The sequence below is a fragment of the Elgaria multicarinata genome, chromosome 7, assembly GCF_023053635.1.
Source record: "Elgaria multicarinata webbii isolate HBS135686 ecotype San Diego chromosome 7, rElgMul1.1.pri, whole genome shotgun sequence".
Taxonomy (NCBI): domain Eukaryota; kingdom Metazoa; phylum Chordata; class Lepidosauria; order Squamata; family Anguidae; genus Elgaria; species Elgaria multicarinata.
This window is the reverse complement of record NC_086177.1, coordinates 37,271,813-37,298,647: the sequence shown is the minus strand read 5'-3', so window position 1 is coordinate 37,298,647 and position 26,835 is coordinate 37,271,813. Positions and strand designations below refer to the sequence as shown.

Here is a 26,835-nt window from a genome sequence, read left to right as displayed (position 1 = left end):
AAGGTGCGGCTGGCTTTGGGTTGCTGCCCTAAATCCCCCCATGCACAACATCCCTTAGGTTGCAGCAGAAGTCAACCAACATAAATGGCATCCCCCGCCACACACACACACACTCTGCCATAATCCAGTAATTGCATGCAAAAGCGTTGCAATTCTAAGGATTTTAAAAACTCAAATTACATTTCCACATGAAATCTAAAGAGCAAACTGATCATCATGTACCTCTCCGCCTGACTCTCTCTACCAGCTTTGCCCATCCCACCCCGGCAAAGTTCAAGGAATAGTTTCCAGAGTCAACCCGGAAGTTGGACCTCGGGTTGAGTTTCTCACGGACTAGTCGAGCGTATTTTGTTCTACCCGGTGCACGTGCGCATGGTTCCGCCTTCCTTCCTCCGCCAGACTGTTTCCGGGTCACAGAATGTCAGCCGGAAATTAAGTGAGGAAGATGGTGGGGCGGAGGCCTCGCGCTGCGCGGGGAGGAAAAGAAACCGTGGAGCCGGTTCCTGCCGCCCTTTCCTCAGCGGAGGAGGAGGAGGAGGAGGAGGAGGAGGAGAGTGACGGCGCTCCCGAGGAGGTGACTTTCGAAAATGCGCGGGTTGCGGCTGACGAAGAGCGCCGGTTAGCCGGGGAACGCGCACGCAGGTAACGCGAAACGAAACGTGTGAATCCCTCTATCTCGTGACTACACCACAACGCGATGGTTTTGCTGGTGGGTGCAGCCTTCTCGTTCTGGGGTGGTGGCCGCCTTGTCCTCCCCGTCCCGTAGGTGAGAGACGTTGCGCAGAGCGCTGCTGTGGCTGCATTAAGCTCCCCGGAGAGAATGAAGCGGGGAGCGCGGAGTCCTGGATCTGAAACAGCTGCGCTATTATTATATTTTCTTATTCCCGTGCTTTCGTCCTTTCCTCTCGACACTTCGAGCGCTGCAAATGCCCTTCCAATCTTACCTCGTTACAGAAAGCTGCATTTGATGTTACTAAATATCTCTGGGCTCCAAGAGAACGTTCATTTCTATGGTAGGAAAGCAGTAAGGAAATTTTCCTGGGAGCTTGAATAACTAGCAATCGAAGCGCTAGTTAATTGCATAAAGCAATTAACGTGGTTGCTTAGTTCTCTGGCTCCTTTAAAATAGGAAATACAAGGAGTTCGCAAAGGCCATCTCACTGTATGCTGGACAGAAGATCCATTCTCCAAACAGGTAGAGCCAACATGAAGGAAAGGGTTATTATGATTTCACCAGAGAGATTTTGGGTTGGATCCGCACTTAGTCATACTTAAAGTAAATCCATTGAACTCATTGGCATTTAAGGTAACTAACATAACTTACATAAGTCCAATTGATTTCAATGAGTCTACTTTAAGCATGACTGAGTGGGGATCCAACTTTGAGTTTTATTTGTTCTACTTCCTAACTTAGCCAAATACTCTGGATAGGAGTGTATTGATGTTGAGGGGTTTGGGCAGATTTCACAGTAAAATGTTTTTTGCTGAAAGTAAAGTTAAAGATGGGTTAATCATAAACGAATCTAAATACAGTTTCTATGTTCAAATAATATTTAAATGTTTTCCTTAGCTCCCTCCACCCCTGCAAATGTGGGCACTTGTAACTGTTGTGATAATTAAATAAGCAGCTGCCTTTTCTTCTTAACTCAGAGGCGGGAACCTCCAGGCTACAGGCCAAACATGAACCCCTGGGTTATACCCAGGCCACGCCCCCCTCAATGGCCTTGCTTTAGGTTTTTAACATGGTTTACTCCATCCTGCTCTGTCCTCCAACTACAAAGCTGATGGAGGGAAACTTGCACAAGTAGGGGAAGGAGAATGTTAAGATATGAATTTCTCCCCCTCTCCCTGCCTTGTTGCATACTGAACAGAGGTAAGATTGCATCTGTAACTACCCACCGTAGGTTCTGTCATCAATCACTTGGCTATGGTCACATCCACTGGTTCAATGTGGACCCCCAACAGGATTTTGTCCAAAGTAATAGGCGTCTCAACAGGATAGACAGCAGCTTATACATATACCTATTATTCACTGTGAAAAAAAAATACACATTGATTTTTTCTCTCCCCCCACCTGTTTTTTTTTTTTTTTTTTTTGCTTTCTTAGAGAAAAGGCCACATTGAAAGAAAAGAGACGACACAAAGAAGAACTGTTTAAGGAACAAAAGGTAACAATGTTGCATCTCCTTTTCCTGGTTCTGGAGGTTGCCTTACATGTTACATTTTAGTATGTAGCAAAATCCTGCACACTAAAAAAAATAGCATTTAGTTGTGTCCCCGCTGCTCCTGTATTTGCATAGATAATCTCTTCATGAACACTTAATCCCAAGGTACTCTTTAGCATTTGCATTTATGAGAAAATTATGTATTTTAAGATACTAATTCTGGCAAATCTTGAGAGACATTTTTTAAAAGTGAAATATGACTTAGATTGTCTTACTCAGCTTGTCTTAGTTTGGATTTTTAATTTAAATCACTACACTTAATGCAAACTACTGTACTTTATTAATGCAAACATTTTCACTATACTTGATTCATGCTTTTATCTCTAGCGTGGTAACAGCAGGGATTGGCAGGTGAGGCAAATACCAAATGAATTTTATTTCCATATGAAACCTACTTTCCCTCTCCCAAGTTAAAACCTTTTTAGGTGCAATCCTATGCATGAACCCCCAGATTTCCCCGGCCATTCATGTTCCCTGGAGTGCACTGTGAGTTGTAGGACTTATTTTTCTGCCTAAACATGTATAGGATTGCACCCTTAGAAAACAATCTGTCCACTCCTAAACATACGTTAGTAACAAACTTTCAGTTGAAGGCTAGTTTTGTAATTAATGGGCTTGTTCATTCAACACTTCAGGCTCTGTTGTTCACAAAACTGTGGTTCTCTGAGGTTAGCACTAACCACAAGTCATGTCACACACAGCACTTTAAGCACGGTTAGAGCTGCTAACCCTGCTGCAGATGGTTCGATAGTGGTTGGTGAGTGAGCAGGGTTTAGCAAAATGCATCGCACAAGATATCTTAAACCCTGCTGCTTAACCAAAAGGTTTAAGGGGTCTTCTGAACAGGCCCAGTGTTACATTGACAGAGGGCTAGTTTGGTAATGATTATTTGTAAGTAATCTTGATTTTAAAAAGGTTATTCTTTTTAGAAAAGAAAGCTGCTTCCTGAAAACGTTTTGGAGGAGTTGGCATCATCAACACAGAATAGGTAAGCGAAGTATGTTCTGGAGCATGAATAAATGTTCCAACTTCTTTTTGATCGAAGTTTGTGCTGCCTTCGGCTGCAGTGCAGAGAAATGTGACTAACTCCAACTAGCCCATAGAGCTTTAAAATTGTTTTCCCTATAGAGTAACCTGTACTCTCAGTTGCACAGCAAGGCACTTTTGAAACCCAGAAGCAGTTTGTGAAGAGGAGATGGGCTGCTGCTATTAATGAGGAAAGTACAATAGGGTATATGGAAGTTTTCGTGCATAATTTAGAGAAAGCTAGATTATTCCCTATACTTGTCTTTATTAATATGTGGGGAATCCCTCCAGAAGTTTGTATTTATCTAAATTAAACTTTAAGCCTGCTGCACTGACACAGTTTAGTACACACTGAAAATTACATTCATTTCCTCAGGAGTATTCCAATTTAGTTATTGAATTACATCCAAGTTATTAACTATATTTGTAATGTATCAGCATGGTGAAAAAATACATGTATTTTAATTAGCTCCATATTAATGTGTCATTGCTGGGTATATGAATAATTGCATATCAGTCTTCATTATTAAATGTCTTCCTAAATACAGTTTTGTTTTGCTTTCCTTAGCAAACACCAGCCATCTGACACACCTGAGCAAGGTATGTATAAAATTCTGCTCACTGTTATTGTCTGCTTTGTAGCATACCTTATTTGGATCTACCAAACAATACCAATGAAATGTTATATTGACCATTAATAGTTGGGTTGTTAAATTTTAGTGCGGTCTAATGCATTTTTGTTGTTGAAGGTACTTCTCACAAAATTTTGGAAGAATTATCACTTTTTAGCTATTTATCCATTTTTCTTCCAAATGATCTATTCATAATTCACACTTTTAGCAACTTAACTGTGCTGTGCGCAAAACTTGATACCACCTATGTTTCTGGTAACAGGTATTTCTAGAGTCGTTCGGTTCTCATACACCTGCATTTGCAAATAGTTTCATTCCCAAAATGTTATAAAAATACTTTTTGAATCTACTTGCAACTATTTGAAATGTATATTTTACTTCTGTATGGTCTCTGCTGACAACTGAGATGTAAAGTCTTCAATACATCAAATTGTTTATAGATCAAAACGTTGAAGATGAATCTGAAAGTGACAATGATAAAGAAGATACAAAGGAAGATGGTGAAGAAGAAATATTGGCAGCCAGGTATGGCTGAGCAATTCTTACTTACTATGTCGTATTGCTGTAACAAAAGCCCCTTTGATTCACTCTCACCTATTCTTGGCCTGTTCAGACATTGAGGGCTCTGTGGTCAGCTTAACCATGCTTCTCTGTGGTTAGCATTTCCTTAACCACACACTAACCACAAACCTGTTAGATAAGCACCTGAGTCCTCTAAATGCTCTGCCCCGTATCTCAGCAGTCCTTGTGCTAAGGGAGCTAGCAGTTGCGCCCACCATTTTAGTTTCATCTCTACAGTCAGCAGTTGTTACTTGTATAATGCGGCCCTTGAAACTAGTGATTCCAGTGTTCTGTGGCTCAAACGCCGTTCGCTGTTCAGGATTATTGATCCCCTACTCTTTCAGTGGCCAGGAGCTATGCCAGTAGGTTATTTACATGGAATGCACAGCAGTGGTGTCTCGCTCCCACCCCCATTTCGGGAGGGTCGGCTCGTCTGATATATGTGGTCAGCTATTTTGAACCAGGACTGGGTTGTATGGGCAAAATGCTGGTGGGAAGTAAAGAGTAGCTTCAGTACACAGCCCTAGGAAATGCATATATGGGGCCGATGACATGAAATGATGGCTGTACTAGCACTGCAGCAATCAGAAACAGCGAGCCAGCCTTCAGGCTAGAGCAGCTTGGGTGATCAAGGCCGCTCTATACTGCTAGCTCTATGATTTTGGCACCTTAACCACAGATGCGTCGCACACAACACCTTAAGCCAAAATTAGAGCCACTAACCCTGCTGCATAGCAGGGTTAGTGAAGCCGACCATAATGTGGTTAGCAGGGCCACCTGGTTAAGGAAAATGCATTGCACACCATACTGTAAACCCTTCTACTTAACCAAAAGCTCTTAACCAGCAGGGCTAATGGTGTTGCCTGAACTCTGTGAGCCCTATCTTAAGCAGTTATTTGGCGGCAAAACATCAAACCAATCCACTTGAAAGAGATGTTATTACACATCAAATATGTAAACTCCGGTATTTTCTACAGTTGGCAGAATCCAATGGGGCACTTTTGCCCCACTGATTCCCTTTTACAAGCAGTGGGTCCCACCAATTCCACTGTGCAGACAGAACTCACCTTAAGGTAGATTTAGTGCTTCCTAAGAGAAGCGTTGAAACAAGCAGAAATGCTCATCTCTGGAAGGAGGCAGGTCAGCGGAGCTCCCTTATGCAAGCTCCGCTTCCTTTCAGAAACACGCATTCCCTGTAGTTTTGGGTTGCCCCAGGAGCGCTGAATCGTCATTGTGCAAGAATTGGGACTGCTTGTACATCAGAATTGGTGGGGCATAAGAGAATTGAGGGGCCCATAAAACCCTATTGGATTTTGCCAGTTCAAACCAATAGTTCAAGAACCTCTGCCACTCGAGACCTTTATTTTGGAGGGAAGCTTATATCCCACTTTATAGCCCTAAAAGTCTCTTCATAAGGCTGAAGAACTAACATGGTATATTGTGAACAACCCTGTCATTTGGGTGGTGAAGCTGTCTAATACCTAGAAGAGAAGTTCCCAAATTTTATTATAATGAGATACAGTACGGTTTTCATTTTAACATTCAATCTCCTCTCAAGCAATGACTACAATGGTGAAGCGTTGAAAATGTGCCATCACCATTATGGATATGTGTGTCCACATATGTATCATCCGTGTGGAAGGATGTTTATACAAAGGGCCCCTTTGTGTGGGTCTGGCAGCACAAGCCTAGTGGCAATCCCACACCCTTGCAAAGCTGATCCATTTGGTGTGCCACCATGTGGGAGTCAGGCATCTTAAATATCACAACTTGTGGAAGGTAATAACTTCTGGGATGTTAACTAATTCTTCATTTTAATGGGAATAATTTGACTCTGAACGTCAGTGAAAATAGCTTTATGTAGGAGATCTTGATAGCACAAATTATGTTAGTAGAAAAATAGGCTTATTTGATCAAATCTAAGGAAGTGGGAAATGGTTTAGCTAAAATGTTCTAAGTGTAGCTCTGTTCCACTTAGAACATTTTATGTAGCATGACACATGCTGCTAAGTATCTTCTAACCTTTTGATTTATCATTAGGCTCCAAGAGAGCTATATGGCTGTGCGGTTAAAAGATCAGGATCTAACCACCAGGCAGGAAGAAGCCAAAAAATTCATACAAAGGCATCTTTATGGAGCAGGCTGCAACCGAACTACTGGTAAAGTGGATTTTGCTTAATGCATTTGTCGAATTTAAGAGATTCAGCTAGATTAAATTATATTGTACCTTTGTCTTTTCAGCAAACCAATATTTTTCTGTTGAAAACAAGAAAAGTGCAGTTAAAAAAGCAGCAGTCCAGTTTGTGAACAAATCTTGGGGTAAGTTTTTATTTTGCTCCTTTTTTGTAGTAGTGCAAGGAGGGTTTCAGGGGTGTGGATAAAGCTCCGGGATCCATATGGCAAGCTGCCATTCATAAAAGGTATGTCATGTAGGATCAATTTAAAACATCTTTCATCCAATGGCAGCTCTTTGTGCCCTGACCTAAGTGTTTGAAGTTCTGTCTTGGCTATTCATTCTGCCTTTTAAATGAGAAGTGTTTAGAGAAACTGAAAATATGGCCAGAAAGCTACTTGCTAAGTCTTTTTATGGCATTTATATCCAAGGCCTCTTCACAAACAGCATAGTCTAGAGGAAATACGTATTAAAGGTACAAGTAGTGACACATATTTATCACAGGAGGGGTACACACTTTTTCACTGAATTGATTTGCTTAGGGAACTCATGTACATTGTCCGAAGAAGTCTTGCTTAGCTAAGCTGGGTTAATTCAGGATGGTGGGGTTATTTGATATTCCTGGTTAAGTAATTTCTGGGCGGATGTACCACTGCTACTACTGAGTCCATACCATACCATACTTCTTTATTGCAATCCATAGATCCATGAAAAAACTACTGAGTCTGCATATGGTGCTTTAGTGCTGAAAGCATCTCATATTTTCTAACAAATACAATAGCCCTTTAAAGGTAGAGAAGTATTTTCCACATATTGCAGATAAATGGGGCTGAGGCTGTGAGAACAGTGGCTTGCTGGATGAGTTCCTGGATGAGGTGAGACTTGAGGTCTGCCTTACAACTCGTGTCCTTAGCTGTTAAATTACATAGGGTCTTGCACACATGTAGTAAAGGTAGGAATTTGTGGGATTTTAGTTGTCTTATCCTCTGCCTGAATATTCAAATGAAATTCCTGTTGAGAGATTAGAAATAGCCTTCCTTTGTTAATGTAATATTTGAACAGAAAGCGAATGTTACATTATTTAATCCTATCCTGTACAGTAATTAAAAATCATAGACACCTCTGATAGTTCTTTGTGAATGGAGGTAGTGGCAGAGAGAGACCTTGAATGAGATTGCTCCAGCAGCAGCGTATCTTAGAGGGACACAGGGACAACCATCTGGTGTGCTAGCTTCAGAATGGTTGCCTTCTCAAGCACGTTTGAAATAACTGCCTGTTTTCTGTTTCTCCAGGTAAAAAGAAGAAACAAAAAGCTAAGCAATTTACAAAACACTGGGTTTCTTCAACTTTGAAGCCTTGACTATGTTCTGATAACCAACCTGCAGATTTTGTGCTGAAAAACCAGTGAATGGATTTGAGTTATTTTATATTGTGAAGTTGTGTTCAATTCTTCTTCTTACTCGTGTTTAAAGAATTTTGTAATAGATATCGTTACTATTCAAGCTTCAAGAGTAGTGAATATTTTATGTGCTCTTTTCCGGATACTTGCAGCCATGTGCTCCAATGAAACTTTGTTCTAGGTCTTTCTCTTCCATGAAATGTACAGTAAATCTAACCAAGTACGATTTGAGGTGATAGAGGCAGGCATATTATATTATCCTGTCTTGCTGAAAGTCTGGCTTTTTAAGTCAAATTGTGTAGATACTATAAAATAACTTTAATATGTAAAACAGTGTTGTAGCTAACTGAGGTCTTTTATCATGTTTGTATCCTAGTGCTCTACTAAGTCAAGGTGTTGAACTTCAGCCTCCTGGGTCCCAATCCTGCCCACCCCCACACGTTACCTGTTTCCCTGGCCTTAACCCCTTTCCCATTGATCAATTTGGTGGGTTCTTAGCTTTTGCAGTTTTTCCTCATTCTAAAAGCCTTACTTACTGGCAGTAAGACTCTTAAACTAAAATACACTGGTATTTTGGCCTTCCTCATTTTGCCTTTGGCCCCATCTGCCACTGGAATATGTCTCTTTAGAGCTTCTCCAAAATTGAATTCAGCTCTTGGAGTGGAAGAGGTTTGACACCCCTGCTCTGTGCAGTGCACTTGATATCTTCCATGTTTTTCCCCCCCAAATAGTGAGAGAGATAGTAAAGGTTAAAGGGGAGCAACTGACCCAAGTTCAACCCCTGTCTGATTTATATTATTTTCATTTTTTGTACCATGTTGTGTTAATGCACGGACTTTGATAAAGCCATATAAAAAGTATTTGTTTTTGGTGATTCTGCATTTGTACTTCACAATCATGTTACGTTCCAACTACACCTGTTAGTATTAGCTTTCATTTCTTAAGATGTTGTTGATAAGCATAGAATGCTGGTAGGTTTAATGTTTGGTGAAACTGAAGAAAGTTTCTTTAATGTGATTTTCAGACAAAAATAAATATACCTATATTAATATAGCTGCTTTTGATGCAGAGTATATTTTCCCAAATGAAATTTGATGAAAGGACTTAGTTTTTTTCTTTTTCAAGTGAATTCTAAAACTGTATAGCCACAGCTAATGCAGTCATAGAGGGTCCCAGAGAAAGTGATGCTTGAAAGTACTACCTATTGAAATCTTTGAAGCCACAGCGGTAGAGATAATCAAGATTAACTGCAAAGATTAACTATGCTAAGTTAAAAAATAATGAACAAATTTGCTCAATTTATATTGATTACAGTATTCCTTGGCATAGATTTTGCATTACCTAGGTGTAGCATTTGTTTTTAAGCAAGCACACAGCCCTGCTTCATTTTGAATCTATGCTGCAAAACATAGAGTAGGAACACTATAAAACTAAAAATGTCTTTGCTAACCACCCACACAGTGCCAGTCTAGTCTTGATGTTATTAATTAAACCCATTCTTTTTTTGAGACAGACACAAAGTCTAAACCCAGGCATCTCTGTCCACTTCATCAAACATTTCCCATCCTATTAACAATCAAATCTGTCCCTGTCAGGTGCAGTAAGAACATAAACATGTTCCAGCACATGACACTTTCTACAAAGCACAGACACTTAATGCAGATACAGAAGTTCACCTACTCATTTTGAAAACACAACACAAGCAAAAAGGTAAGGTAAGCCATCCTACCATATGTAGAAGTATTTAATGGCTGGTTAATTATGATATCACTACATTTTATTGCAATAGAGTACTCATTAAGCACTTTTAAAAATGCAGGGTGTACAAAGATTAAATTAAGACTGAAATTGACTAAATATTTGGTTTTTATATAAATAGGCCATAACCACACTGTGTTGACATGTAATACTGTTATAATACAACAGTTAAACAGGTGAGTCTACAACATAAGTTGTCTGCAGTTAATCAGGAAACAGAGTTGAAAAGACCATGTTAAAACAAAAACCACTAGGAAACAGGTTGAGATTGTAAGTAGCAACAAACATATTCACTCAGCTCCTGAGTATTTCAAGTTTTACAGTACACATTAAAAATATTTCTTCCCATCAATACTATACAGCCAAACTGTCAGGTACTTATGCATTTTGCAAATTACACTGATTGATCTATGTAATAATGGGGGTGGAAGTTGGCAAATTATCCTGCTTGAAGTTTACATCACCCACATACTAACACATCCACAACATTATCTATTTTGCCCCACCTTCCACGAAGGTGGAGCGTTTTTGGTTTGTTTGGAACAATTCAAGGGTTTGTCAATCTGATGTTACTGATGATATTTAACTCTAAAGATGGAAAATCTCTTCTAACAGTAGCTTAGAAAATCATTTGCGTCATGCTGTAAACTAGGAAGCAATGTAAAGCAACAGACCTGTCCTTAGTACATAATTAAAAAAAAATCCAAACTCCAATTGGCAGAGCTGGTCTACTTTCATGGTGAATATATGCCACATTATACACCTGGGACATCTTCATATGCATAGCTAGTGTAGATAATCTTCCACTGTGGCAAATGCACAGGATCCAATTCCTGACCGAGCCATCAATCCTAGACACTGTGAAGCTTGTCCCATTGCAAGAGCAAGTGGAGGTTGCTTTGGTAGATTGTGTGTCTCTGAAAGATTGAACAATGCACTTTTATACTCTTTATACTTTTATACTCTTATCTTAAAGTTATGTTTTTCCAAGAAAAGTCCAAGTTAAAAATTGGGCTTTAATAAAATTCTTTGAACATCCCCAACCTTAAATAAGGATTGAAACTTCAATTGTTTGTATTTTTTTTAATTTAACACACACCAAGAATACTGTATTGTAACAAAGTGTTAATGTCCTCAACACTTCATAAATGCAGTAATTTACTAGAAGAAGCTGAAGTACTGGATTATATCTTGAAAGTTCTGACAGTGGCAAAGGAGGCAGGCGCACTTGTACTAGCTCAATTACTGGCGAAATTAATTTGCCAGGCTAACAACTCGGATATTAATTCCCAATCCTGAGCTTCCAAGGAGGGCAGTTGAAAGGCCATAGACTACTGTGGAGCACCTTATCCATGGCTGGACAGGGAGATCTGCAGGCCTCTCCAGTGCTTGACTGTTGTCACTGGCCCTGTGGCAGTCCTCTGCATTCAGAGGGACCAAGACTAGGGCATTCTGGGGGAGGCCATGGATCTGCAGGAGCCAAAGCCTTCTTGTTTCCCAGGCAGGCTGAAAAAATACATCAGCTCTGGATCTGATATAGTTAATTCCCTCCCACTGCAGTCAACAGAAAGGGAAACTACAAAAAACCCAGAGGGGTGGGGGGGGGAGTGGAGATCATCATTGCCCAGCTGGAATGAGCTAGCAGGGCTCCCGCTGTGGCCGTAGCTGCACTGCAGATCTCGTCCCCTTCCCTCAGGGAGGCAGGATTGTTCTGCCTGTGGTTAATCAGATACGTGTATTGTGGTCAAATGTCAAAACCATTAAATATCAACATTCACCAGGTTAAGATTCCTAAAATTTTAGGGGGCCCAGTAGAATTGTTAAAATGTGTGTAATAAGGCTTGTTTTTTTATATTCATACTTGTGGCATGGTAAATACTCCATGCCAGTTAGTGATGGAAATGAGGGTGTAATTTGAACAATTAGTGGGAAGTGAATTTCTTTTTGTAACTCAAAATATTAAGCATCACTATTAATTTCATCATTCATGGCCTATAATGTAACTGCTTTCAGCATAACTTACCTTAACAAATGTGCTATGAAGAAGAAAACTGATAAGCCTTACCTAGTATTGCACTATTGAGAACTGAACACACAGGCTCTCTCTGAATGGGGTCCAGCTGATTTCCTACTGGACTGCTCCAAGGATCTGAATATGCAAGTAAACTGAATGCATCCTGTTGAGAAATCAGTGCTTAATTTTGTCATTACTAAAGTTTACAGAGTTCTGCCGTGTTAAAATAAGCTAAGGATATTTTCTGTATTTTTATCTTGTGCAAATCAAAATTAGGACTGTCATGGTATATACACAACTTAATATTTGCCAAAACAAATTCCAAATAGTTCTTCTAAAAAGCCTTTAAAATAATTAAAAAGAATGTTACCTCTGTAATTAAAAAATACCGCAGTTCCTGTATACTTTATAACATGAGATCAGGTGCTTACTAGTTGAAAGGAGGTGGAACAGAAGTGTCTAAGACAAGAATCTGGTTTCATTTAGGCATTGTCCACAACAGGTTCTAAATTGGAATTTTCCGCTACATTTCCCTCAAGTGCGATATATTTCATTCCTCCACCAGTTTCCAACCATCTCTACCTAACATACGTTGAACTGCTTCTCACACATACATTGTACCACTTGGTTTGTTATTTGTTTGGTCTACTATTTGACAAAGAAACAGCTGCACAACACTGTTGCACTAAGAACTCAGTCAGCTCAGAATTGTTGACATTGTCCACTTTCCCTATCCCACTTCCATGGCATAAACTGGGTTGCATTGAAGAACTTGGAATCTAAACTCATGGTTTTACCAGTGATTCATGAGTGAAAGGGATACAACGCTAGATTTTAATAGCAAGGCATGTTCACTTACTTTGAGCATTTTCTTATTTGCTGTGTTTTTGCCACACTCTCTTCTTAACTGTTCACTCATAGCTTGCAATTCTCTGCCAAAGTGAATCATTCTTTCAATGGCTGCTTGGCTACCTCCACACAGTTGACGTCTTAACTGACTGGAATCAACCTCTGTAAGAATAGGAACACACTATCATTAATACAGCACAGCAGCGAGGAACACACTGTGTTCATGTGGACTCAATTATTATTTATTTTATTTATTTATTACATTTTTATACTGCCCAATAGCCGAAGCTCTCTGGGCGGTTCACAAAACTCAATTAGTCAAAAGAATACTGGTGGTGGGAACAATTCAGGGTTTGGGCTTATCTATTATTTTTATGATAGGCTACTTTTCAACTTTCAGAACTGAAAAGTGGCATACTGTAAAAGTGACCATCACATATAAAACACATTAGAAATCAGCATATTATACAGTAAAAAATAAACAGCACAAAGCCTGGCAAAACAAAAATGATTTTCTGTTCTTCTAAAGGAGCCAAAGTTCTGGATCTTGCAGAGGTCAATGTCCAAAATAGACTATTCCTACTGGGAGACAATCTTACCTCCCTCAGTGGTGAAACCTTGTAATAGGGCCTCACCACTGCAACTAATTAGCATTCTGGAAATAGAACAGTTTAAATAATGTTGCAATCCTAGACATACCTTACATGTGAGAACAAGGCTTCTGAATAGACATATATGGGGCTGCAACCCTATACTTGGAAATAAGCCTCATTAAACACAAAGGGACTTGTTATATATATATAGGATTGCATTATAAGACAGTGCCTAAATTTCATTTGGAAATCATTACAAGTAAAAAATAAAAGTCAATGGTAATAATATTAAAATATGTAAATAATATTGCTGCAGACCCATTTCTGTGTCACATTCTTCCATTTCATGATCATGTTTAGAACTACCATTTAGGAAGCCATTGGATGATGTCTCTGCAACCCCATTGGAGTAATGATCTGTTTCCATATCTACATCATTGCTGAGAAGAAGAAAAATGCATCATTAACTGTGTACGGCTTTGGAATTGGGTCTCATGTTTCATCTATGTTCCACAACACAACTGGGATAGGGAGGGATACAAACATTCATTTCACTACGGACCCGCATACAAAGTATGGTAAGCTAAACTGGGGCAAGAGGAGTCATCCTAGGAAGCCTAGTCCACTGTATGGGCTCTCTTACATGGCAAAGAGTTGCTAAGAACATGATTATTGAAACGTGATAAAGTTACATCATAATCTAATACTCATTATGAAGAAGCCTTGGCAAATCGTGGCTCAAGGACAGGGGGGAAAAGTCCTGGCTTGATGTTGTGCGGGTCCCTTGGCAAGCTGCCTTCAGTGGCAACCCCCTTCCCACCCGACATCTTTCCCTCTTGTCTGCTTGCCTGCATTACTGACCAGAGCTTTGATCCCTGGCACTGCCATTGCCATCTTAATTACTCTGCCCTTTGCATATACATATAACTACTGCTACCAAACTGCCAGGCCCTCCTGACTATCACTGTGGGCAGGTAGATGGCAGGCAGCTACTGCCAACTGGAGCCCTAGCACTTGTCCAAGCATGCCATGTGCTGGTGGGCCCCCCTGAATTTCTTAGCATACCAGAAATCAATCAGTGCTCTGAGTGAAAATACAGTTTCTCATTTACTTATTTTTAGGTTCAATGCAGGTAATAATATACTTTTTATCAATATGGCAAACATATTTATATGTATATGTACACATACTAAAAGAACAGAGAAAAATATTAGATTTATAGCCCACCTTTTGCCCACCAGGGAGAGATAGGGGCATTGAAGCCAGCGATTACTAACTGCCTATACCAGAAAGATCAGTACAATACTAGGTTACATAAACGGCAAACAAACAGTGCTGGATGAAGAATGGTAGCATCAGACTGGATTGAATATACTTACCTGGAGTAGCTATTAACCTGCTGGGATCGTGTTACATTTATATTATTGAGTTCTGGTACATTCAAACTGGTGGTCTGATGTTTACTGTGACAGTAAGACTGGTGTACTTTGTTTGATATCACCCCATTACTGCAACTACTTTCAAAACCTAAAACCAAAAAAGTGAAAATTATTAACACAACAACAACAGTAGTATTTGAATTTCTTATGTCAACTATTTATAATTCCATACAGTGCTTGATGTAAACAAGTTAGCAAGCTAGCTTCAAAACAATCTGGTTCCAATCTCAGGGCACCTGATGGGCAGCTGGAGCTGGAGGGAGGCTCTCCCCCACCCGGCAAAGTATTAGCGTGAGCAACCTGTCCGTTATTTGCTCCACAGTTGCCTCCGTAGTAGCAAACGGATGGGCTGCTGAAGGAGAGACCCTCCTTCTGCCTGCTAGACAGCCATGCTAAAGCCAGAACCTCCGAGTGAGGAAAATGTTCCTCTCTTTGATCTTTATTTGCTTCTCCAACAAACTGAGAGGAGTGGCAAGAGCTGCAGTGGTTAGCAAAGGATGAGCTCCCCTTCTCCCCCTGCCGCCTTAGGTTTCTAGAATGGTGTTCAACAGAGCATTCACAATGTTGCCATAGTACGTTAGAATCACACATGCAGTTTCCCACACAGCTGCCCTAGCTTAAATACAGCCACATTATGATGGCCTGCTCACATGACAATCCACACAGCTGTGACAGAGTAGGTACAGAAGAGATAACCCCTAAGGAAGAGCAAAAAGAGAGCCATTCATCCAACACTGCAGGATACCAACCACAACGAAAATATTCCAGATGCTAGTAGACAGAAAATTTTGAAGATTCCAAAAACAAATAGTTCTGTATCTGTATAACATCCCCTTCAGCCACCGTAAACTCACCAGAACAGTGTGTACTACTTCCTTTGCCTGTTGCTAGAGTGTGAATATTCATTCCATGGCTGGGGCTCATACTGGGACTACTAAATGATCGAGGACTAACAGGATAACTATCTTGAGATTTTGGACTGTGACCTCCTAGACAGCGTACTTCACTGTCTGTACCATTGACCATTTCTATGAACTGGCGTACCCTAGGAAAAACATGAGAGAAGAGTTAGTTTATGGAGTGAAGACTAAAATTTCTAAAAGCTACATCCACTCTTGGTATTACTGGAGATTTACATGCCTGTAGTTTTCCTGCTGTTTAATACAAATGAACATCAGTGACAAGCATAATTGTTTTTGTAGAATGGGAGCCACGTCTTCCATTAATCTCCCCCCACTTCACCCCCAGTGTATCACTTGATCCAATACAACCTTTTGATAACCATGCCAAAAAATAGGAGATGGGGAATGGGGGAAGGAGTCCTTGTTGTAGAGGAAAGGCCTTTTCTGAAATCCTAATTGCAGCTGCTTCCTCATATCCCCTGCCCTTTATATGAAAACTCAGAAGTAAGCTCCTTGCTCCCAGGTTGATGGGTACGAGTTGCAGCCTAAAAATCGGAAGGAGGTTCTGGGCTTGTCACTTTCACTCCTAAGTGAAATGGATTAAATGATTAATAGTGGATATACACATACCTTTATGTACTAAGAAGCACAAGAAAAACTGCAGAATTATAGGGAAAGGGGTAGAATGTATTATTCACCCCCAGCAACAGCAGGGCTACTATTTTTTTTCTTTTTAAAGTGCTACATGATAATCCCTTCACATATTAAAAATATTCTCACCCAAATATATGGGAAGAGGAGGATTTAGTGCAGACGATCATAGATCTATGCATGTGCTTTGTTCTGAAATAATGGGGGTGGGTTATCTACTCCCTCTCTTGCTCTCTTTCTGGTTAAGGGCTTAAGCTCCACAAAAGGGGAAAAGAAATGTTACACGTGGGCAAGAGGAATGCAGAGGTGAACACAGGAATTACATGAAGTGCTACTGGGAGGTTCACAGACACCAAGTGTAAATGGATGCTATTTTAACCTTCTAACGCTTTTAGATGGAACTATTAGGACTGGAAATGTGTTCTTTAAAAGAGAGAGGTTGTCAAGACAGAGGAACGTAAGAGTGCTTGAAGTCATTGGGTCTGATCCAGCTTTAGTCATACTTTTTGCAATTCACTGCATGAGCATAACTGTAGATTTGGGGACAAACAGATGGACAGTCAAAAGGCTTCCAGAGAAAGAAGAAGGGAAGAGGAGGAAGGGGGCGAGAGAGAAACTCAGTGAGAGGGGAGGAAGGGGGAGAGAAGAGAGAGAATCCCAGCATGGGGTGGGGGAGGTGGAAGACGAGCGAGAATCCCAGTGCGGGGGGCGGGGGGCAAGAAAAGAGAAAATGTCAGCAAAGGGGGCAAGAAAAGAGTGCCTAGGAAAAAAAATGTGCACGGACCCAAATGACTGTGGGACAAATGTATCCTCAGGCCTGAAAAAAAAGACAAGTGTGTGCCTGCTGCCCAAAATGTTTGCCTACCCCTGCCCTAGATAACCAACAAGTTAATTTGTTACTACGGAAGCTTGAAAGTCATGATAATACACACACACACACACACACACCACACACCTCCACCTCGATATGAGATAGCTATTTAAAAACTGGCACTTTACTTTAAGACTTACTTCAAAGCAAATAAAAGATTAGGATTTCTTTCTAATAAACTTGGATAAAGTTGTTGTGTTGTTTCAATGGCTTCTCCCATTCTTCCAGCTAAAACCAGTTTCTGAATTCCTATTTACAAAAGAAAAAAAAAGTTTGAAAACTGTACCCTTTAGGGGGAAAATTCACATACATTTCTGCACTTCTGAGTCCCAGTGATTTCAGTAAAACACTGCACGTCTTTTTTCTTTTTTAACAGTATAGAACAAACCTTTTTTGAAGTCCTGGCTGGAAATAAAGTTAATGATCGCTTTCAAAATAACTCCAGTTTAACACATGCAAAACGTCTTAGACAAAAATATTTGGAGTTCACTGGACCCCACAATGTTAACTTACACTCCTCATTGGGCTATCAGGATACTCTGGAGGAGAAAACAGAAGAACAACAAAAGAGAAAACAAAAAATGTCTATGTGAAATACTGGGCTCATAATACAGAACGAAAGGGGGCCAATGTATTACTCCAATAGCCTGATAGGGTTCCCTCCCTGCAAGAATATTACCAATAAAAAAATCAGTATGACACTGTTAATCCCTGAAGTATCAAGATAAAGCCAATTTGAAGTAGAATTAACCCCACAGGGTAAGAGTTACTCCTGGTTTCCAATCGAGGCCGTGCAGATGCTTTGCAATGTTTTTGTCATTGTTGTACACTGAGCAATGTACAGCAAAAACAAAACATACATACATGCATACATGCATACATAAAAGTACTTTAGTTCTCATGAAGTGGTATAACCAGAAAAATGGAATTTATTACATAGGAAAAATGCTTTGTTATTACTCTACCTGATTTTCAGAATCTGCTGGGAATCTATTCCAATTAGCTTAGGAGTTGTGTAGCTTTACATTCCCATTCATTTCAACTGGGGTCAATTGGACCCCAGATAGCTTAGTACATTAAACATAAATAAGATTTTCTACTAAAATCAATGGGACTTAGCATTTCTTATCTTTTGCTGGATTGTGTCTTTAAAGTTTACTAACTTATAATTTAAAATAACAGCAAGCAAAAGCAGATATATTATATTTCTGCTGGAAATGTTTCCAACAAATATAAATCTACAAATCAACATTTTTCCTCCATTTACTACACAGTCACAGGCTGTTTATTTAAAATATTTGTAGTCTGCCCTTTGACAAGAAAGACATCCAAAGCAGTCCACAGATTTCCAAGTACACAGTGGCTGCATTCAGACGTCACTTTAGTCCACAACTTATTTTAGAAATACTCCACAATGTCTCACCACACAACTAGGCAAATAAGCTTATTAATCTACTGAGCCTAACCTGATTCATCCCCCTGCCCCCTGTCCCACTGCCGTCGCCCCACCTGAGCAGTGCTGCTGTTTCACCCATTCATTATATCGCAGCAGGGGCTATCAGGAGCAAAACCCTTCAAGACCCTGGGTGCACTTGATCAACTGCACAAATAAACCCTTGTTGGTTAAATCCTAAGTGCACCAAAAGGTTGCAGGGTTGTGAAGTTGCGAACGGGCTAAAAACAGCTCTTTACCATGGTAAACCGTCTGCAATAAAACAAACTCACCACACAGCTAATTTACAAAATTATTAACTCCATGGCTTAAAATTCAACGTCTTGCAAGAGAACTTATCGTGCAACAGGACTTCCCCGTACTCTTTTCCACTCTGCAGCTCCTTGTGCGCCTCCAAATCTACTCCGGAGGGCCCCCCAACATTTGAGCATATTTGGGGGCATGTAGGGGACTGCAGGGTGAAGGGGAAACTGTTTCAGTTCCGCTGATCATGGTTAGATACAACCTCATGACTAGAATTCAGAGATCAGGCAATTTTTGTTTTCAAATATGTAATTCTTTTTTATAAAAGAATACAGCATTATTCAGGCTTACTTTGTCTGTTTTTAATGGACGCTAGTTCTTCTAGTACAGTCTGATCAGTAGATCTAGCAAAGGCCTCTGCTGTTGCACAGTATCCATGATGTACCAAATAAGAGGAAACCATCCTGTAAAATGAAGTCAACAACACATGCATGTAAAAAAAGTAATATGGATGCAACTTTTCAAACACATAACACACTACAAATTTAAAGTGTTACCATTTCTATGTATTTCACATTTCCTCAAATTAAAAACGTATGCATGTGCTCACATTATTTTCAAAGCAACATTTTGGTGCTTGTTGCCAGAAGGAGAACTATTTAATAAGAGTTGAGTTAAAGCGTACAAAGCAGCAACATGATGCCTCACACATGTAGCAATGTGCATGCATAGGAAACAAAGCCCTGGGACTTAAGGCAATTCTGGATATTAATACAGAAGAAGAGAGTGATCTACAGCTGCTTGCCCTTCATTTTGTTCAAAGCTGCTCTCAGGATTCACGGTGCAAACTCTGTTTCGAGATGCCTTCCTCAACTGACTAGCCACTGTTTTTTTGGTTCCTTTGTTTTTAAATTGAACAATTTTAAATTGCTTTTTTAATCTTCTTATCTTTTATTGTTTATACCTATGTTCATCACTCTGGAATCTATATTAGATAATTGAGTAGTATATAAATATTGTAAATAATAAAATAATAATAATAGAGCAGCAATATGTTGGTAGATGACATGTGTTAATTTGGTGTTTACTGAAAAACAGCTCATGCAGTAATATCCCTTCAAGCAGAAACAGACTGAGAATTGGGCCACATTGTCCATAAAAAAGTGAAAGGAAAATGATTTGCACATGGCCACAATTTTCCGAATATACCATGAATAATCGTGTCATAATTCTGAAGTTTATTTGGTGATACCATTACTACTACATCCCCCCACTCCCAAAGTACTGAAAGTGTTCTTTCTGCTTAACATGCATTATCTAGTATGAATTGGTAACACACACAACAGGGATCAGTTCTTTCCTTCCTGAAGTTCAATTCCAATATTGTTTCATGCTGGTTTCAATATGTAAAATTATACAAAACTAAAAAAATAGCACTTGTGACAAATTAAAGTAATAGCTGCCAACCACTTCTTGCACTCATGAGTCACTTCTGAATCTGAAATTAATTTGTACATCATTTTAGCATTTTCAGATACAGGAGTGAGTCAAGGTGCTTTCAGACATCATACGGGAAGCAGGTCTAAAAATAATAAATCTCTACAAAAGGTAGCAGGTTATATTACTATAAGCTATTGCAGGTACCAGTAGGCATATCCCCCCCCCCACAAAGCACCTCATGGAACTAAATTAAATTATCAGATACTACATGAACAGACACATATGGTTTTATGTGGAGCTAATTTCACCAGTTATATTAATTACCCTCAGGCAAAAATGGCACATATTAGCAGTTGTTCCCTTCACTGACACACAAGTGTACAACTACAGAAGTGTGGAATATGATATGTAAGCCTGACAGATCAGTTTTCAAACTTTTCAAATTTGAATAGGAATTTAAGCAGGCATTCATTATAATCTTCAAATCCTTACTTTTGGATCATCGTCTGCCATTCTCCTTCCCGATCTCCTATGGGAAATCTGTCAATCTGAGCTTGAATTTTGGTTCTCCATTCACGCATATAGTCTTCAATATCAAACACAAATGGATGCTGCCCAAAATTAGCATCCACCACTTCTCCAGGTGTTTGAAGTCCAACTGTAGGGTACAGGTTTGGCTGCAAGAGATAATTGCAATATGCACTTTAATCTCTAATATAGTGATTTTAAATCAACATTAAAGCAACAAATTACTGAAGATAAAGAGCAATAAAAATTCTGCAAGCTCTATTGATAGAAGAATAAAATTTATAGGTGCCAGAACTATCTGAAGAATCCTCAGGTCATTTATAAAACAGCAACTTCAGGGCTCTGTCCTCTCTACACAACAGTGGTAAAAATTTCCTTCGATCAGCGTTTTCACATTACAAAGGCGCACCAAAATAACAGAAGTACACCACTACTGCGCAGTATGCTTCCTCAGTGATGATGTACCTTACATTTATAGGATCCTCTGGCATCTCTAGATTAACAGATGGCAGGTAGCAGGATCAGGAAAGATCCCTGCCTGTCATTTTGCAGAGCTGTTGCCAGCCAGAATAGAGAGCGCTAGCCAGATAAACCAATGACATGAAACAGTATAAGGAAGCTTCTTGCATTTGTCCAAATATCAAGCCTCCTCAAAAATTCTGAAGCAATTCTGATTTCTGTTATGATCATGATGGTAATACATAAATATTCTAGGATGCTATTCTGATTAGTGCCTTTTCAGAGTTTTCTTATGGAACATGGCAGAAATATTTCTCAAAGTCAACCATAGAACGACCTAAAGCCAACACATCCTGATGGCTCAGTGGGACTGCTATAGAAACAAAGGAAGCTGCCTTATACGAAATGTCTCGCCAGCATACTTCCATGTCGTCTACACTGATCGGTAAAAGATGTCCATGGTCTCAGGCAGGAACCTTTCATACTGACTGCAACTTTTTTTGAAATTGGAGATGCCAAGGACTGAATCAGGCACCCTTTACATACAAAACATATGCTCTACCACTGAGCTGACACCTGTATGCTTGCAAGTCATCCTAATAATGTGACTGGGTTCAGACAACACAATAACCAACAGTGGTTTTATAGAGCTGATGGTTGGTTATTTAACCAACTGTAGGTTATCATGTTGTGTGGCAGGAGTTTTTTAACCAACAGTTGGTTATTTGGCCAAAATAACCAACGCAGATAACCAACGCTGTGCAGCGTTGGCTATTTGAACCACCGTTGGTTATCGTGTCGTGTGGAGGCACCGTTGGTTATTTCGTCAGCCACAAAGTCGCAATGCAAGAGTGGTCAAAGCAGTGGCTACTCCTCTAGTCCAGCTTGCATGATAAATTCTCAGCAGCAATGGCTGACGGGATACTAGCAGGAGGACTGAGGGGAGGAGAGCGGGGATAAGTGAGTCAACTCATTATGGACTAATAGTCAGCTCAAAGCTCATCCTAATCCACACCACAGTTGATTGTTATTGTGTTGTGTGGGGAGTAACCCCTAGACAAAAACTGTTGAGTTGATTATTAACCTACCATTGACTATCATGTTGTCCCAACGCAGCCAGTATCTAAATATTTGCCAAAGCATCAAAACTTATGCATGCCCAACTACTCACACACAACAAATACTAACACTGTTTCCCAATACTCCTGCCAAAATTACACTTTTCTTAAAAACCTCTATTACAGCCAGAATAAAAGTAATGTCTCTATTAAGCAACTAATATTTAATTGCTATTTTGCTACCATAATTGTCCTTTTAAATGAAAATGAAATGAGTAATCTGAAAAATACATATTATAGAGGCAGGGGACAAGCGCTTTATGCATAGGAATGTTATAGTTCTTTTATCTTACCGGCAGATCTGTGAAAGCAATACCTGTAATCAAGAGACATTAGTTAAAATTTGTAAGTTCACAGTGACATAGAACATGTTTCAATAGTCAATACAAAACATAGTGCCCTTCTAGTAAAAAGTAGAGCATCTTAAATCTCAATAGGTCAGGAAATATTAACAGCTAGATGTTTCCCTAGAAATTAATTTATAGAGACTGAAATTTCAGAATGTATAATTCAATTTCTAGAGGGGCAGTGGTTAACTAACCTATATTACCAAACAATTAGCGGACTAAGTGATTTTCAGCATATGTTTGAGGCAGCTAAGAGAACAGAATAGAGTTAATGTTGAGAATTTCTTTTACTTTCAAATAACCAGATCATACAAACTGCAAAGCTGTTATCAAATTGCCAATACACTTTTGCAGTTTTCATTATTATATTTAGTTTGCTGTTTTTCTGTCCAAAGCTAATTTTGTCTTGGGGAAATGCCAACCCGTCAGAAAAGAAAATATGTTCCAAATTATTTGGCTATGGAAAACTATAAAATAAGCAGCTATGTGTTAATTTTAAATTATATTTTCCTCTATTCTAAAATAAGCAATTTTGTATATTAGATTTCAAAAAAAAATAAAAATGATCCTAGCCAGCAAAGAGCTACTGACAAGAGAACCCCTAGATCTGAGTTCTTTTTTTAATATATTCTGTCAGAGTTGAACTCTGATCAAAGTTAAACAATCCCAGATTTATAAAGATTGCTATTTCATTAGGGGTATTCACAGTGTACAATCATCATGAGTGATTCTTCTTCATACCCAAACTATGTCCATTCTTTGTGTAGAAGCAGGTATTGTTGATAAGATTTACACAGCAACCAATGACATCACCAGTTGTAAATGTTGGACCATAGGGTTGTCCGGTTCCAGAGGAACAAAACGAATGTCCATCATCTCCATGATAACCATATGAATGTTTATCCCAACCTAAAGCAAAAACATAACATTTAGTATTTACAACATCATTATGCAATGCTCAGAAAGAGATCCAAATTTAGCTGGAAGCCATATTTAGTAATGCTTAGAATAGGCCCACTGAAATCAGTGTGGCTTGAGTTACAGAGGCTCTCTTAAATTTGAATTCAACCCAATGGCCTGGATTGGGAAAGATTAATAATTTGCAGAAGCCTCAAGAAGAAGTCTCTATGAAAAAACAACAGTTTTATGGAAGGGGGAGACACACAAAGAGTAAAAAAACCTGAAGTATTTGGCAGAATGCGACTGGGAGAGAAATTACACTCCTGAGTTCAGGGCAGCAGTAGTAGGTAATAGAGAGATGGAGAGGAAGCCATGGAGCATTTTTCAGCACAGTGTTCTATTGGACTTTGGTTCTGGAGGAAGATTGTGACTCTGAACCAGCACAGGCAGTAGCACTAGAAGAAGGCAGGAGGGGGACCTTGAAATGAAGCTGCTTTTAGCACATTCTTTGCACATCACTCCTTACACAAGCACGCCCCACCACGGGGAGCCAAATGCTGCCTGTGTGGTTTGGGAGGGGTGGGTGGGGTGGGTGCGTAAGGTGTCCAGAAAGTTGCCTGGAGATTTTCATCATTTTACTTGCTGCATCTTAATAAATCTGCTGAATTTTGCATGCAAATAAAGGAAGGTAATAATGCCTACGGTACAGTGGAGAGATTCATTCATGTGCCCTTTCCTCCTTTTCATATCCTTTTACCTAAATCCGTGATCCTATGCATGTTTACTCAGAAAAAAGTACGACTGAGTTCTCTGGTACGTATTCCCAGGTAAGTGTGTACAGAGCTGTACTCACCTTGCTCTGGGGGGAAAAGTCATGGTAAGTCCCTGACTTTTTTAAAGTCGCAGCTTCACAGGAAAGTCCTGCAATGGCTGCGAGGTGGCTGCTGCAGGGCTTTCATACCATCTAGGCAGCCTCCTGGTCTACTGAGTTGTGTTTATATTTTACTGGAATTTTCCCTAATTTTATTTGTATCATTACAACTAAATTTTAGCAGTACAGTCACCAGGGCTTCTGAATCACCACTTTACACCACAGTACCACCCCACTCCCATCCTACAAACCACTCCTGGCAACTTCTGATTAAATGTGGGGAGCTGCAGTCTGCTATCTAGATTCCAGACTACATTATGAACAGTAGTTGGTCTTACTAAGAACAGCTTTCAGTTGGAAGAAATATATAAATAGATGATGAAATGGTTTGCATTTCGCAAAAACAAAGCAACAGTTTGAAAACCAAAATAATTATTTTTCATCATACCTGGTAGTCTGTTCATGTTCACTCCTTGAGCAGAGAGCCCAATTCCCATATAACTGTAAAAGTGAAATAAAATACAGTTTAGCTTTTTTGGGTTTCATAAGTTACTATTTCAAAACAGCAAACATTACTAGAAAATCTATCAGTTACTGTTTAATTCAAAAGGTACAGTCTGGCATGACAGCTGTATATCAATTACTCATACAGCACAGATATGGTATATTTTCTTCTGACAAGTTCTAGACAAAATGCAGTTCAGTTTCCCTCCTCTATTTCACGCTAAACTTTTAAAGATGTACCGAAGTTCCAGAGAAACAACCCCTCTTGTCCTTTTACTCAAATAATTTTAATTATCATTTTTTACTTTCAGTTTACTAAGTGTTTCAAAAGACAAACATGCACACCACAAGCACTGCATTTTATTGACATCCTCAGAAGACAGCCTATTTTAGGTAGAGTTTTGGCCTTGTTATCAAATGGATCATGTTCCCTTCTCCAGGCATTAAATAACCAGCATTTTTTCTACTGCATCCCAAGGGTAATGGGGGTGGGATGGGGAATCCAGTTGTAAAATTTCATATTTGATATCTCTTCAAATATGAATGTCTTAGCTTCTGAAATTCCAACGTATTTTGGCTATATGTTTTTAGGTAAAAATATAGAAAGACAATTCCAAGGAAAAGTAGGTAGAATTAAGTAAGACTTAAACAGCAGAAAGAAATTTTTTTTTGGAATACACCAGTATTTTGACAACTACAGAGACGTATAGCTCAGTTTTTTTCTATACAAAGAAAGATATTTCACCAATTACTCCAATGTCTGTTAAAGTCTGGCAGAACACGAAGCTGTCACTCAGTTTCTAAAGAAGATAGTGTGTGTGTGTGTGTGTGTGTGTGTGTGTGTGTGTGTGTGTGTGTAATGCCTTAGATGTTAGTCCACCACTCTCACCCCCACTTCCTAGCTACTGATGGTTGATTATGTCTGCTAACTGATTGGTCCACAGTAGTCCAGAGTTGAAATATGCCACTGCAAGTGGTTCCAGTTTTGAGTCATGGCACAAACTACGGTAAGTATTGCAAGGGATATCTTGGGTGTGGGTGTGTATATGCTTGGTGACATTATAATGCAGTGGAAGAAAATTTTATTGGACATTATAACCCCCCCCCTTGTTTATTGTCTATCCTTCTACCACCATTACAGACACACAACAGGCAGTAATGAAACTACTGTCTGTAGTTTCTCTCATTTTTATTTCTCATTTTTAAGAAAAACTTTCAGAACTACATAGGAGAAAACTTCCACTCTACACAAGTTCTGCTCTCTTGCCTGTATAACCCACCTCAACACAACCCATAATTCAGATCAAAAACAAACACCAATTTATTTGTAATTTGAATAGTGTTCACATTAATAAAAATCTATTTGATTTTTGTAATAAACTCAAAACATAAAAGTCAACTTCTCAGCTCACAGAATTTGAGGAGGAAGTAGGGAAGAATATATTGTAGAATTATGTCTACCAAGTTAAATTCTATACTGAAAACACTAGGCTATTAAAGCCAACATTCTTTTTGACAAGCATTCTAGTGGCATCATGACAGAAGAGCATAATGAAGTAGGCAAAAAGTGTGCACGCAGTTCATCTAGGTCATACTGTGCCATATACTAGAAGAGTAGCTGTCACTAAATTTTCATTCATTTCAAGCACAAAGCCAGCAACCGCATCCCATTAGTTCCCAAGGTCTTAAAAAAAGATATCCAGCCAGTCATTTCTTCCCTAAAAAGCTGGAAAAAAGACAAGTTAAAGTCTTCTCCCAGAAATGTAGCTTGGCCCACAAGGTGCAAATCATGTGGTTTAATCACAGAAAGGTTTGGCACACATTTTAAAAATTTGTACAGTCAAGCAACTCATGTTTAACAGTGAGGAAAACCTTGTAA

General features: G+C 39.4%; 2 protein-coding genes across 3 annotated transcripts in view; one reads left to right on the top strand and one right to left on the bottom strand.

Moving 5' to 3' along the window:
• The first annotated feature begins 431 nt into the window (after positions 1-431).
• On the top strand, positions 432-8,876 carry NOL7 (nucleolar protein 7). Its single transcript, XM_063130419.1, has 8 exons — positions 432-642; positions 2,108-2,168; positions 3,155-3,213; positions 3,820-3,851; positions 4,324-4,408; positions 6,485-6,603; positions 6,686-6,763; positions 7,910-8,876. Exons 1-8 carry the CDS (start codon positions 446-448, stop codon positions 7,975-7,977), a joined length of 699 nt encoding a protein of 232 aa, XP_062986489.1. The 5' UTR covers positions 432-445; the 3' UTR covers positions 7,978-8,876.
• An 841-nt stretch (positions 8,877-9,717) lies between these two features.
• The window catches only part of RANBP9 (RAN binding protein 9), a 33,536-nt gene continuing 16,418 nt past the window's right edge, over positions 9,718-26,835 (bottom strand). Inside the window, exons 3-14 of one of the 2 annotated variants that reach the window (XM_063130415.1) lie at positions 24,901-24,953; positions 23,423-23,590; positions 22,628-22,650; positions 20,722-20,906; positions 19,141-19,253; positions 17,234-17,342; positions 15,524-15,714; positions 14,610-14,757; positions 13,549-13,670; positions 12,648-12,799; positions 11,840-11,951; positions 9,718-10,691 (exon numbers count right to left, since the gene is read on the bottom strand). In XM_063130415.1, coding sequence (XP_062986485.1) covers positions 10,561-10,691; positions 11,840-11,951; positions 12,648-12,799; positions 13,549-13,670; positions 14,610-14,757; positions 15,524-15,714; positions 17,234-17,342; positions 19,141-19,253; positions 20,722-20,906; positions 22,628-22,650; positions 23,423-23,590; positions 24,901-24,953 — 1,507 coding nt within the window. In that variant the 3' untranslated portion in view covers positions 9,718-10,560. The remainder of the gene's footprint in view (positions 10,692-11,839; positions 11,952-12,647; positions 12,800-13,548; positions 13,671-14,609; positions 14,758-15,523; positions 15,715-17,233; positions 17,343-19,140; positions 19,254-20,721; positions 20,907-22,627; positions 22,651-23,422; positions 23,591-24,900; positions 24,954-26,835) is intronic. The other variant, XM_063130416.1, reaches the window with a different exon arrangement.